General features: G+C 55.3%; 1 protein-coding gene across 2 annotated transcripts in view; it reads right to left on the bottom strand.

The window, feature by feature from the left end:
* Positions 1–13,861, bottom strand: part of LOC138814819 (pleckstrin homology domain-containing family M member 2) — a 41,415-nt gene that overhangs the window by 1,775 nt on the left and 25,779 nt on the right. Inside the window, exons 6-18 of one of the 2 annotated variants that reach the window (XM_070003897.1) lie at positions 12,823–13,009; positions 10,183–10,242; positions 6,609–6,837; positions 4,188–5,012; positions 3,427–3,496; positions 3,227–3,317; positions 2,945–3,009; positions 2,530–2,618; positions 1,969–2,101; positions 1,541–1,731; positions 1,121–1,186; positions 497–656; positions 24–203 (exon numbers count right to left, since the gene is read on the bottom strand). In XM_070003897.1, coding sequence (XP_069859998.1) covers positions 24–203; positions 497–656; positions 1,121–1,186; positions 1,541–1,731; positions 1,969–2,101; positions 2,530–2,618; positions 2,945–3,009; positions 3,227–3,317; positions 3,427–3,496; positions 4,188–5,012; positions 6,609–6,837; positions 10,183–10,242; positions 12,823–13,009 — 2,346 coding nt within the window. The remainder of the gene's footprint in view (positions 1–23; positions 204–496; positions 657–1,120; positions 1,187–1,540; positions 1,732–1,968; positions 2,102–2,529; positions 2,619–2,944; positions 3,010–3,226; positions 3,318–3,426; positions 3,497–4,187; positions 5,013–6,608; positions 6,838–10,182; positions 10,243–12,822; positions 13,010–13,861) is intronic. The other variant, XM_070003898.1, reaches the window with a different exon arrangement.

A 13,861-nucleotide genomic window follows, 5' to 3' on the forward strand; every position in this document is an offset into this window, starting at 1 on the left:
GCCCCTCCATCCCGCCAGCTCACCAGGACACAGTACTCCTTGCCCGGCTCTGTGGAGACAGCACTGACGTCTGCCAGCCTGGCTGTGCCCAGGGAGCGGAAGAAGCTGGTCTGGCAGTCCTCGTGGCACGTGAAGAGGCGGTCCTCAGTGATCACCAGGCAGCAAGGGACGCAGGGGCTGGGTGCAAGCCCCTGAGGGATGACCTGGACGTGGGAAGGGGGCAGGAGTGGCAGAGGGCATTTCCCAGGGTGCTAGGTACCAGCACGCTGCCGCCTCTGGGGGTCTGGCTAGCTCTGTCCCCCTTAGTAGTGTAGGTGGGAAGAGGGTGAGGAGGGAGTGGTCCCCACCACAGGCTGCCCCGCATTCCAGGCTGTTCCCCAGTTGCCCTTTACGGGGCCCCCAATCTCCGTCCTCACAGGCATCTCTGTGAGTGATGCCGGCGCCGGGGGCTGGGCGCGCTGGGGGTGCTGGGGGCGCTGGGGGCTGAGACACTCACCCCTTTGGACACAGCCTGGCAGAGGTGCTGCATCCAGCCGGCCATCTCAACCTCGCTGTCGGCACTCAGCTCCAGGCAGGGTCGGTCGGCAAGAATGACCTGGAAGGCGTGGGGCCGATCCGTGGTGTTGGATCTCCGGCAGCCACCGCACTGTTCCCCCCTGGGCCAGAGGAGGAGGGTGAAATGGGAGCGAGGAGACACAGGAGGCAGCGGTGGCCAGTGTGGGAGCCCCTGGGGTGGGCCGGAGACCTGGACTCATGGTCTGCTGGCTCTCAGGTGGCTTCCGGATGGCCTGAAGCCTGCCCTTTCTGTCAAACACCTTTAACGTCGAGAATCGACAAGCTCCCATTAGATACCCACACCTGAGCAGGGAACAGGTGTGAACTGGCTCCTGTACTCTGTCCAGGGGAGCAACACCTCTTCCTCCGCCCTTCCCCATCATGCCTTGTGGCAGAGCTCCGCAAATCCCAGGGCACCGGTCAGGGCTGGAGGGGTAGAGGAGGAGGGAAAGGAGCAGGTAGAAACCACAGGGGGACAGCCATCCCAGACGGGAGATGGAAGCTGGTGACCAGGCAGGCATCTGGCCCCAAGCCCCGCCCAGCACGCCATGGGGGGGTCACTCACCCCATGTTCACGGAGAGCAGGGGGATGACATCTGTGCGATCAGGGTACTGGTAGAGGATCCCATTGCTGTGGGGGTGCAGCACAGCGGGTGAGATCCAGCCAAGGAACTGGAGGCCAGATCCCAGGGGTGCCCCAGAAGGAAAGCAAGCCAAGGGCCTGCTTTCTATGGAAAGGAGGTGGGTGGACTCAGAGGGACAGCTGGGAATGCTGGCCCTCAGTAGACCTGGGACACCAGGTCCAGCAGCCCAGGTCGTCATCTGAGTACCTGAGGATGTCTGGGCCTAGAGGAACCCCTCCATCCTGGGTGTGTACCCCAATGCCCTGTGGAGAAGGGAAAGCCTCCCTTGGGCCTTTCTTGTGACCAGCCAGAGTTCCCTGACTGCCAACCCCCGCTCCACTTGGGGCCGTGGGGGCTCCCACCTGAGTACCACAAAGCAAGTCTTCCAGTACTCCTTGCCCAGGTAGGAGGTGCCCGCTTTGTAGTGCAGCATGCCCTCTTTGGTGATGGCGCCCTCTGGGGGTGAGCAGTGGCAGGGCATGGGGCCCAGGCACTCATCCATGGGGTCCTCCCAGTGCACGAGCCCGTAGAAGTGCACAGTCACCGCGGAGGCCTGGAGATGGGGACAGCAGATGAAGCAGGTGAGGCTTTGGCCAGGCAGGCGCTGGGTCAGGACTCGGCAACCCCATAGCCCGGCTCCAGGCATAGGTGCTCAGCCTGGGACACAGCCGGGAGGCAGGGGGACAGGCCCAGGCTAGACACCTTGTGCATCACCCAGGCATCAACCAAGGCTGCCCACCCCAGCTCTTCACAGACTGCTTCCCAGCTGCCTCCTCCGCTGCCTGCCCACCTCACACTTGGATTCCTGGGCCACAAATTTAGCCAGTGCCAGCTTTTCCATGGTGGCATCAGTCAGGATGCTGGGGTAGGGTGGTTCCCGGCAGCCTTTGATCATGGCCGACTTCAGAGAAGCCAAGAAGAACCTGTGCCAGGGATGGGGGTTGCTGTCAGAGGCCCGAGGATAAGCCCTGTGCCCCGGGAGATGGGGCGCAGAGCCAGGGGGAGGGGCTTAGCTGGAGATGGCGCTCAATGCTCAGATGGTATAGGTAATGGTCAGTGGGATCCCATGGACACATGATGCTGTGATCTCGCACAGCATCTGAGGTAGTGCCTGGCACAGCAGGCCCCGTGTGCCCTCATACTGTTCCTTCCTCTCTGTAGGTCAGCAGGGGCTTAGGTCACTGAGACAAATGTGAGTCAGTCCATGGGTGACTGTCCCCTCCCCAGCATCTCTGGCCGGACTGCTGACTCTAGAGAGATGTGTGCTGTCCACTGCGGGTCTCCCATTTTACACCTTCCACCCCCAGCCCCACCAAAGCGGATGCTGCTGAGGGGCGAGACTGACACTCACTCAGCCAGGGCCACATCAGCTGTGTCCAGCAGAAACTGCTTCCTGCGGTTGGTGCACACCAGCCTCACCGTCTGCTGGTCGAGACCGACCTGGAGGAAACCATACAGGGCTTGGCCACTGCTTGGCAGAAGGGGCGTCATGGCCAGACCGAATGCTGGCTAGGACCAGGGAGGTTGGAGAGCACACCATGGGGTGAGGTCCCCCGAGGCCTGGGGCCCAGCACGAGGTAGGGGCGGGTGGTTGGAAATCTGGTGCAAGGAGAGGCAACCTCACACTTGGCTCTTGCACCCAGCACACGTCCAGGAACTGAATCCTGTGGATACCCAGCCCTGGGATGTGCCTTGCTCTGTAGCAAGGGGGTGGGTGGTACCCCTGTACTACAGCGGGTACCCCTAACTGCGGAGCCCGCACTCACCGACACATAGTCAAGTTCATTGTAAGAAACGGCCTCTTCCACCAGGTATGGCTTCTCTGTGGCCCCTGAGAGAGGAGACCCCAATGCCTATTACCTTGCTGGCTTCCCTCCCCGGCCCCATTTTCTAAGCAGAGAGGACCCATTTTGTCCTGTAATCAGATGACAGGGTGGCAGCATGACAGAAAATACCCACAGGAGCCAGGTCCCCAGGCTCAGCTAGCAGGGGAGAGGGGGAATGGGACTCTCAACCTCAACCTGCTCTTGGCCTGGGGTGGCAGGCACCTTTCCGGAGCAGGTAGACGTAGCAGTCTGTGAGCAACACGTACAGCAGCTGCAGGTTGCCCTCCATGTGGCCCGTGCTCATCCGGATCATCTGAGAGCCCAAAGCAAGCAGAAGTCAGGCCTGGCATGCCCCGCTGCGCAAGGCCGGGCCCACCCTGCCTGGCCTTGCCGTGTCTCTTGCAGGAGTTCCTGGCACTCACTTTGTACAGTTGCTCTTCATTTTCTCGAAACACATGGATCATCAGCAGGAGTAAGTGATTGTTGTCAACTCTGTGAGAGGGACAGGCATGGGAGGATAGGAGATCAGGCTGGGCTGGGGCCACATGTCTTTCCACCTCCCCCTCCAAGCCAGGTCATCCGCCAGCTGTGCCTCATTGCTGGGAGGTCAGAGGGCCCAGTCTTCTACTTCAAGAACCTGTGAGCAGAGGCCAGTAACCCATGCCTATAATCCTAGCTACTTAGGAGGCTGAGATCTGAGGATTGCCGTTCAAAGCCAGCGCAAGCAGGAAAGTCTGTGAGACTCATCTCCAATTAAGCACCAGAAAACCAGAAGTGGTGTTGTGGCTCAAGTGGTAGAGCGTTTGCCTTGAGCTGAAGAGGCTCAGGGACAGCACCCGCCCAGGCCCAGAGTTCAAGCCCCACGACCAACAAAAAAAAACAAACAGGGCTAGGAAGGTGTCTCAGTGGTAGAGTGCTTGCCTCGCATGCATGAGGCCCTGGGTTTGATTCCTCAGCTTCACCTAAAGAGAAAAAGCTGGAAGTGGCGCTGTGGCTCAAGTGGCAGAGTGCTAGCTTTGAGCTGAAGAGCTGAGGGACAGTGCCCAGGCCCAGAGTTCAAGCCCCACGACCAACAGAAAAACATTAAAGGACAGTCCCCAGGCTCTGAATTCAAGTCCCAGCATCACACACACACTCACACACACAGCCTAGCTTGGTGCCAGTGGCAGAGGACAGTATTCACCTGAACTCTGAGGAATGCATCATCTCAGAAGGGCTCCCTTGGCCCTCGTCCACCCCAGAGTCCTCAGCGCTGCTCAGACACGGGCTGGGCTGGTCTCGCTTGAGCTGGCAAAGAGCCTCTTGGGTCCCTGACACTGGCTGGAGCACAGGCTCCTCGCTGGTTAGGGGTGACTGGGTGTCCAGTTCCTGGGGTTCTGGCTGAGCTTCCGTTTGTGCCTGTCCCTCTGTTCCTCCTCCTCCTCCTCCTTCTTCTTGGCTAGCAATCGCAGGGCTACCAGGAACATGCAGCGGTTGGCCAGGCCCTGCAGTGTCATGGTCGCTGCCACCTGATGTAACAGCACTTGGACTCTCGAGGGTAAAGCGGTAGAAGTCCATGGGGGCTGGAAGCCCCTCACTAAGGTCGCCAAATGCTGCCTTCTCCGGGGTCTCCCCGGGAGAGCGGGTCCGAAAGGACTGGTCTGGGAGCTCTGCGTAGGAGCGCCAGGTGCTGGGGTCCAGCTGGCCGTGGAGCTGGTCAATGACCTTGCTCAGGGGCTGTCCCAGGCGCTCCATGGAGGTGTCCTTCATCTCGGGGATGAGCAAGTCCATGTGGCCGAGCTCTGAGTGCTCATTGCTCTCGGCCGTGCTGCTAGGCCCCACTCCCTCCTCCTGCGGGGAGGTCAGGGTGGTGTCTGGGGAGTCCCGGCCAAGGCCTGGGCTGCTGACAAGGCTGTCACTGTCCCCATGCCTGGCACACTTCTGCTGGCTGGAGGCTGGGTGTAGCGGACTTGCTTCTTCATCTGACCTGGGCTTCTTCTTCTTGCCAGCTTTCTTCTTCTTGGTAACCCTGAGATGGCAGTGACAGAAGGGGGCATTAACACCCGAGATCCCAGGACAAGGGGGATCAGGCTGGCTGAGAACGCACAGGTCCTAATCACATCCCACTAATTCCAGCTGATAAAACTCGGCTACAGCTGGGTGCCGGGGCTCACACCTGTAATCCTTAGCTACTCAGAAGGCTGAGATATGAAGACTATAGTTCAAAGCCAGCCTGAGCAGGAAAGTCTGTGAGACTCTTACCTCCTATTAACTGTGAAAAAAAGTTGGAAGTGGTGCTGTGGCTCAAGTGGTAGTGTTAGCCTTGAGCAAAAGAGCTCAGGGACAGTGCCCAGACCCTGAGTTCAATCTCCAAGACTGGCACCAAAACAACTCAGAAGCTGGGCATGGTGATACGCAGTATCTAAGCACTTGGGTGGCTAAGGTGAGAAGATCATGAATTCAAGTCCAGCCTGGGCTAAATAGTGAGATCCTGTCTCAAAAACAAAAACCTGAGCTAAGCTGTCTGTCTAAGAAACAAAAGCAGGCCACCATGGTTGATTGACCAACAACCAGCTCTGTGCAGCCCTCCTCTCAGGGTACTGAGTCTCATGGGAAAATACACAGAAATGCACTCCAAGTTTTGGGGCTCAATGTCCTGTCCCTACTCTAGATGAGGAACCATTAGAACCATTTTATTCTTTAATTGGGGTCCGGACCTGGGGAGCTGGGCACCTGCCCAGGGCCAGCAAATATGACAGGGCACACAGGCTTCTCCTGTCAGCTGGTGTGGAGAGTTCCAAAAGCAGGGTCAAGGAGCTGAGAAGACTCTAGCCAAAATCCACAACTTCATTCACCTGCTCCCACCCATCTGTGTCCCTGTGCTGAGCTAGACCTGGCGCGAATCTCAGAAATTGTGCACTGACATCCAAGAACTCCCGAGGGAAGATTCTGGGCAGAGAGTTTTCTGCTCTTGGGTGGACCACACAAAATGGCTCCTGGGCTCAGGCTCAATCCAGTGCCAGAAACAGCCACTGCCTGTCCACCTGCCTCCCAACAGGGATGGCGCCTCATAAAAATCAACCTGAGGCTGGGCGCTGGTGGCTCACGCATGTAATCCTAGCTACTCAGGAGGCTGAGATCTGAGGATCCCGGTTCAAAGGCAGCCCGGGCAGGAAAGTCTGTGAAACTCTTATCTCCAATAAACCACCAGAAAACCAGAAGTGGCGCTGTGGCTCAAGTGGTAGAGCACTCGCCTTGAGCTGAAGAGCTGAGGGACAGCGCTCAGGCCAAGTTCAAGCCCCATGACTGACAAAAAAAAAAAAATCAACCTGAGCCGTTCCCTGCTTTGCCATGTCTGTGTGAGGCACGAGAGAACATGGGTCCTTCTGGAAGAAGGTTCTCAAGGAACTGGCCATGTGGCACCCAATGGCACCGGCTCACAGAGGACCAGCACTCCCTGCTGGTCTGGATCAGAGAACTGCCTCAGGGCTGAGACAGGCGACTCCTTACTCTCCTCTCCCCAAAGAGCTCCACTGCCCTCCAGGCAGGCCTGATCTACCCCGGACTACACCACCAGGCCAGCAGAGATGGGCGGATACCATCCTTCCACCCTCTCCCGGCTGACCTGATGACCTCCAGCTCCGTGCAGGCGTCCGGCAGGTCCAGGGCCGGGGCCTCCCCCTGTTCCTGGCAGACAGTGTGCACGGGAGTGGTGTCTGGGGAGGACACAGTCTCCGCCTGTTCCTCGTTGAAGGGGTTGTGGCGCTGGGTGGGGCTCTTGGTGGAGGCCTTACTGCTGGTCACGTCTGAGGCGGTGGAGCGGGGCCCGCTGACGGTGTCTGTCACGTCGCCATCTAGGAGGACAAGGAGGAAGGACACTGCCAGTCAATCACCATCTGGGCCCTAGAAGATGCCTTGTTTCAGGGGAGGCAGGGGAGCTCCTCCCCAGGAAGTCTGACCAGGGCAGCCCTGCTTCCAGAGCCGAAGATGGAACACAGCGGGATAGATCTGTGCTTTAGGAGCCTGGTCCTGGGTTATCTTCAACTGCACAGTTTGGCCAAGTTCATGCTGCAGGATCCAGGGTGGATCCTTCCGCCTCCCGCCTCCACCCCCAGGTAAGGTGAGCTTGGGATCTGGGAGACCCCAAGAATAGCTAGGCTCTAGGCTATCCCTAGAGCCCGTCAGATGGCAGACCCCCAGCAGCCCCTCAGCCCCACTCCCTGGGCCTTTGGAGGGCCCCTGAGCACAGGGAACACGAAGTGAAAAGAACAGAGGAAATGGGGAGCAGAGACTGAGGCAAGCGCCAGGAGGAGGGGAGAACAGGGCCAGGAAGGACTCAGCACAGAGTAGGCACCAGGAGAGGCAGACGGGGCCATGAGGGTGAGCTGAGAGAAGAGGGGTGTGAGGGCTGTCCTCACAAACCCCTGTGGCCCCTCCCTCCCCACAGCCCTCCTAAAGGGGCAGGATCAGGAGCGCCTGTAAGGGTGGTGTTCAGAACTGGATTTCATTCTTTTTTTTTTTTGCTGTCTCTGAGCTCCTTTTGCTCAAGGCTAGTATTCTACCAATTGAGCCACAGCACTGCTTCTGAAAATTGGATTTCTTAAGCCGGGCTTGGTCACAAGCGCACCCATGGCTCTCCCTGGCAAGAGCTGGGGGCTGATGCTGCCCTTCCAGAGAGGGGCTGGTCTCCCTGGCCCCCCCTCACCCTTCCTCCATCCCAGATCACTGGAAGCTTCCAGACAAGGAACACCAGTGACAAGCACACGATCACTGACTGGTAGATGGCCTGTGGACAGGCTGCTTGTGCTCCATTTGCCCTATATGCCCATTATTTGCTGCCCAGTCCCTTGCAAGGGGCCAACCTGCTGTCAACTTCTCGGTGGACCTGGAAACCACTGGCAGCTGCCAGCTGGTGCAGCATACCACTCATTAAAAAAGTTACTTCTGCTAGAAGGCGCTAAGGGGCGGAGCTAAAAGTAATCAGGTAATTACAGCCCTGCCAGGAAAACACAAGTGACCTATGAGGTCCTTCCTATTTATTAGGACTTGGGCCTAGTTCTCAGGGGCAGTAAACCATGCCCTTCGGCTCCACGGAGTGCGGCCTGTAGGAGCGTCATGGAAGCTCACTTCATGGGAGGGGTCCTGAGGCAGCGTGTAGACCCAGGAGTGGGGGTATTGAGGTGGTGATGGCTACAGTTCTTCAGAGGAGCCAAAAGACCATGGTAGGGCCCTCCCCCTCCACCAGGATCCCAGTCTAGAGCTGCCCCCAAGTCCTGCTTTTTTTCAGAGCCAGGATAAGATAAGGCAGCCCCAGCTGAGTTTGGCTGAGTTTGGCTGGTGTTGAAGAACTCAGGAAAGCAGGAGATCGTGGCCGAGAAAATGCTCCCCCTGCTCAGGGGCCCAATGTAAGCAAGCATTGCAATGTGGCTGTTAGTTCTGAGGCTTCGAGGAGGCCAGGCCCCGCCCTCCAGGCTCATCAAGGAGGGGTTAGTAGTTAGAATCACAGGGAGAACCCACGTCCACCGTGTGTGCAGCAGGAGGCCCAAGGGTAAGTGATGTCATGATGGAATTCTGGGCTTCAAGCTAATGGAGCTGAGACAAGGAGCCCCGCCACGCTGCTCTCTTGGGCAGCTGGCACAACCTGCCTCCCCCAGTGCTCCATCTTATTTCTCTCAGAGTCAGGGACTTTCATAGTCTCATTACTTGGGAAAGATGGTCTGTCACTCACTGCTCAGAGATCATGCCCTAATAATGCAAGGACCCTCTGCTCCTTGGCTCAGGACAACCCCTCCGAGGCTGGAAGGGGGTCCCCAGTCAGGAGCTAGCACTGGGGCTGGAACTCAGGGACTGGGCGCTATTCTTCAGCTTTTTCCACTTAAAGATGGCACTCTACCAATTGAACTACACTTCCACTCCTGGCTTTTTGGTGGTTAATTGAATATAAAGAGTCTTATGGATTTTCCTGCCAGGCTGGCTTTAAACTGTGATCCTCAGACCTCAGCCTCCTGAGTAGCTAGGTGAGTAGCTAGAGTTATAGGTATGAACCACCACCAGTGCCTGGTGATAGCTTTTTTTTTTTTTTTTTTTGTTGCCTGTCCTGGGCTTAAACTTGGACCTGGGCATTATCTCTGAGCTTGTGTGCTCAAGGCTAGCATTCTACCATTTAAGCCACAGATCTACTTCCCAGGTTTTTTTTTTTTTTTTGGCTAGTTAATAGAAGTTAAGAGTCTTCTGAACTTTCTTGCACTGGCTGACTTCGAACCATAATCCTCAGTTCTCAGTCTCCTGAATGCCTAAGATTACAGGCCTGAGCCATGGGCACCTGGCTGACAGAAGCTTTTTAAGGAGTCTGGAATATCCCCAGATATTTTTTTTGTTTTGTCAGTCATGGGCCTGGGCGCTGTCCCTCAGCTCTTCAGCTCAAGGCTAAAGCTTTGCCACTTGAGCCATAGCACCACTTCTAGTTTTTGAGTGGTTAATTAGAGATAAGAGTCTCACAGGGAATTTCCTGCCCGGGCAATCTTTGAACCATGATCCTCAGGTCTCAGCCTCCTGAGTAGGTAGGATTACAGGCGTGAGTCACCAGAGCCTGGCTTTAAAACCAGATTTGCCTTATCAAGACCTCAGCATGGGGAACTGCTTCACATAAGTTTATAGCAACAGAGAAATGCCCCAGGCATGGCCACTGCCTAAAGACAGGGTGGAAATGTGACAGATACTTATTTTAATTTGCTATAAAACTTCAAAAAAGAGACTCTCCTTATAGGGTCTTTCACCTTTCCAGTGCAGCCCCCTGATGCAGACCTGGATCTCTCAATAACACCTGAGAGGAACACCTTTCTCCTAGGTGCTTGTCTGGCTGAGCCTGTGGAGCTTACAGCCTTCAGGTTTGGACCATCACTTTTCTAGAACAAGCTCCCTGTGCCTCTGGTGGGGGTTAGCAGGCACTGGAATCAGGAAGGGAGCTCTGGTGGCCCCTGAACACAGTCGCTTTGTGAGCCCTGCACAAAGGCAGCAGCGCTGCCCTGGGAAAGGGGCTGCCTACAGCGCAAGGCCTTGCTGCAGAATTCCATCTGTGAGAACACCAGACCGTGGACGTGATTATAAATAATAAGGAGGAGCTGATTTTGAGACATGCAGCGAGCTTGGCATGGGCATGATGCAGAACAGGAAGAGGGAGACAGCGGACTCTATCCCACCTTCCCAGTCTGTGCTGGGGACAGACGGCACTGCTGGAAACACATCTCCAAAATCATAATCTACAAAACGAGGGACAAAACTGAGGATTAGAAACACGGGCAGTGGAAGGAGGATAGGGCAATGGTGGGAAATCGGGGAGGAAAGCAGATGAGGAAAAGAGCTTGCTTGCTGTCTTTTTTTTGCCAGTCTTGGGACTTGAACTCAGGGCCTGGGCACTGTCCCTGAGCTTCATTTGCTCAAGGCTAGCACTGTACCAGTTGAGCCACAGCGTCACTTCAAGCTTTTTCTACATACGTGTACTGAGGAATGGAACCCAGGGCTTCATGCATGCTAGGCAAGCACTCTACCACTAGGCCACATTCCCACCTGAAAAGAGCTTTCTATATGTCCTATGTCAATGTCACAGGAAACGACAGAGTGCTTAGCTGCTTGGCTGTACGCTGCCCAGGGCTCCTGACCAGCTGGAAAGCCTCTGGAGGCCAGGCCACTCTAAATCCAGCACTTGGTCAGCAGAGGAAAGCCTGGGCTCTGCTCCCCAACACGTCTGACCTCCATTCCTTCTGTGCCTCGTAGGCTATGCAGTCCTGCTCTCGCCTCTGAGCTGCTGAGACTAGTGGACCTGGTGTCTGCACTCTCTGGCAGCCGATGGGCCAGCCTAAGAGACTGAGGTATCTAGTTGTACAATAAGCAATGTCATTCTGTGGACAGTAAGTCTGAAGTGACTCATGGGTCATATGACTCATGGCACAAGCAGAAGTAAGGGAAGAGGGAAGAGGTAAGGTCTCGATGCTAGGCCTTTCCATGGAGCCCAGAGGCTGAAGATCTGTTCACATCCTCTGATGGAGGTGAGCTCAAGGGACTGAGCAGATTGATACCTCTCAGGGCATGAAGTGGGGCTGTGGCCATCTTTATGTACACCATAGTTTGGGAGAAAAGAGGATGTTGTATAAGCTTGTGTGTGTGTGTGTGTGTTGCTACTGAGGCTTGAACTCAGGGCGAAAATACGATGTTGTATAAGCGTGTGTGTGTGTGTGTGTGTGTGTGTGTGTGTGTGTGTGTGTGTGTGTGTGTGTGTGTGTGTGTGTGTGTGTGTGTGTGTGTGTGTGTGTGTGTGTGTGTGTGTGTGTGTGTGTGTGTGTGTGTGTGTGTGTGTGTGTGTGTGTGTGTGTGTGTGTGTGTGTGTGTGTGTGTGTGTTGCTGCTACTGAGGCTTGAACTCAGGGCCTCAGGCTCTTGCTTAACTTTCCTGCTCAAGGCTAACAGTCTACCACTTGAGCCACACCTCTACTTCTCCGGCTTTCTTCTGATAGTTAATTGGAGTTAAGAGTCTCTCAGACTTGTCTGCCCTGTCTGGCCTCACACTGCAATCCTCAGATTTCAGCCTCCTGTGTAGCTGGGGTAACAGGTGTGAGTCTCTTGCCCCACCACTCTAGCACATTTTTTTTTTTAATTTGGCCGGTCATGGGACTTGAACTCTGGGCCTGGGCGCTGTCCGTGCACTCTTCAGCTCAAGGCAAGCGCTCTACCCCTTGAGCAACAACGCCACTTCCAGTTTTCTAGTGCTTTATTGGAGATAAGAGTCTCATGGACTTTCCTACCCGGGCTGGCTTTGAACCTCGATCCTCAGATCTCAGCCTCCTGAGTAGCTGGGATTACATGTGCGAGCCACCAGCACCCGGCTTTTCCATTTTTTTTTAAAACAGTACTGGGCTTTGAACTCAGTGTCTTGTGCTATACTACTTGAGCCAGGCTATGCTACCAGCCCTCGGTGTTCTAATAAATTGCTAGACAGAGCATCTCTCATGTAAAAAATTGCTTGTCTGGCAAGCCTGAAGCCCTGAGTTCAAAGCCCAGTACCAGAGGGGGAAAAAAGCTGGAATGAGACAACAGAATGACCTAGAGTCTTCCTGGCCTCCGTGGTACTAGGTCAGCTGTCCTGAGGAGCCAGCTTGGGTGGAGGACTTGACCTTCTCCATGTCTATTTTCAGGGACTTGCTCAGCCTCCTTCCTCCCTCTCAGAACCTCGGTAGGAAGTGCTCCCCAAAGCAGGTAACAGTCCCTCGATGTCGGGCAAGTTTCCAGGGCACGCTGCTACTAACCCTGACTCTTCTAGACAACAGTCCCTGGACATGTTTCCAGAAATGTACTGAACATTCAGAAATTCCTGCTTTCAGGCTTTTTGTGCCTGAAAATCCCTCCCTTTGTTTTAAACGCCAGTCCTGGGGCTTGACTCAGGACTTGGTGCTATTGCTGAGCTTTTTTTGCTCAAGACTAGCATTCTACCTACGAGCCATATCCCCACTTCTAGCTTTCTTGGGAGTAGTTAATTGGGGATAAAAGTCTCTCAGACTTTCCTGCCTGGGCTAGCTTCACACCACAAACCTCAGATCTCAGCCTTCACCTGAGTAGCTAGGATTATAGGTGTGAGCCAGCGGTCCCCAGCTGGAAACCTTTTCAGCCACCGTAAGGTCTATGGAAATAAAGGGCTGGGATGGCCAGCTCTGTTCAGCAGCACATCCCCACCTCCAGACCAAAATGAGTCCAGAAGTCACCCAGCATGGCTGGCCAGGGCTCCGGAGCTCCTGGGTCTGTTTGAGGCGCTCAGCCTCCTTTCTGCTCCTTTCTGCCCTGGGCACTTACCCTCACTAGATGGGGCGATGGCGCTGTCGTCCCATTCTAGGTTGGTGGAAGTGACAGAGTTGAAGGAGTTGAGGGAGAGGCTGTCTGAGCCGTGGACTGAGCTGGGAAGGCGCTCTTCGAAGTCCAGTAGGTACTGAGGTTTATAGTAATCAGGCATGTAGGGGGCCAGGTCTAAGTAGGGGGCGTCCTGGGGAGAGAGTGCGAGAAGGCCATGGGGTGGGAGGCCTCGGGGGAGCCAGGAAGCAGGGTCCTCTCTGGGAGAGGAATGGATTAATTAAAAGAGAGGATGTAGAGGAAGGGGAATGTTTGTGGCTCCTAACAACCACAGGCTCGGGGCTGACAGATGAAAGGACCATGGCCACACACTTGCCTGGCCTGCTCGAGGCCCTGGCCTCCATCCCAGGACCCCAAGACATAGAAAAGGAAGGCTGTCAGAACCCAAGGACACCCTCAGCTATGATCTTTTGATAATAGTCATTTTTTTCAGTTCCCACCAGGGAGGGACTGGGTCACGTGCGCGGCCTCACCGGCCCTCGGGAGCCTGGGCACTCATGAGGCACTGGAGGCGCTCCGAGCTGCTTTAGGTTATCATGTCCTAAGTCTGAGGTTTTGTGGTTTTGGTTACTCAGAGTCCAACAGTAAATGGAAACTTCCAGAAATAAAACACTTTTGTGGTGTTTTGTTTTGTTTTGTTTTTGGTGCTGGTCCTGGGGCTTGATCTCGGGGCCTAGGCACTGTCCTTTGGCTTTTTCACTCAAGTCTGATGCTCTACCACTTGAGCCAGAGTTCTACTGTCATCTGCCTTTTTGGTGGCTCAATTCACATTTTAAATAACGTATATTATAGCTATTGTTTTTAATCATCCTATCTTACTATTCGTTTTTTTTTTTTTTTTTTGTGGGTCATTGGCCCTGAACACTAGGCCTGGGCGCTGTCCCTCAGCTCTTCAGCTCAAGGCTAGCGCTCTACCACTTGAGCCACAGCACCACTTCTGGCTTTTTCTGCTTATGTGGTGGTCAGGAATCGAACCCAGGGCCTC

Source organism: Dipodomys merriami, unplaced genomic scaffold (assembly GCF_024711535.1).
Source record: "Dipodomys merriami isolate MVZ:Mamm:240054 unplaced genomic scaffold, mDipMer1.0.p SCAF_613, whole genome shotgun sequence".
Lineage (NCBI taxonomy): Eukaryota > Metazoa > Chordata > Mammalia > Rodentia > Heteromyidae > Dipodomys > Dipodomys merriami.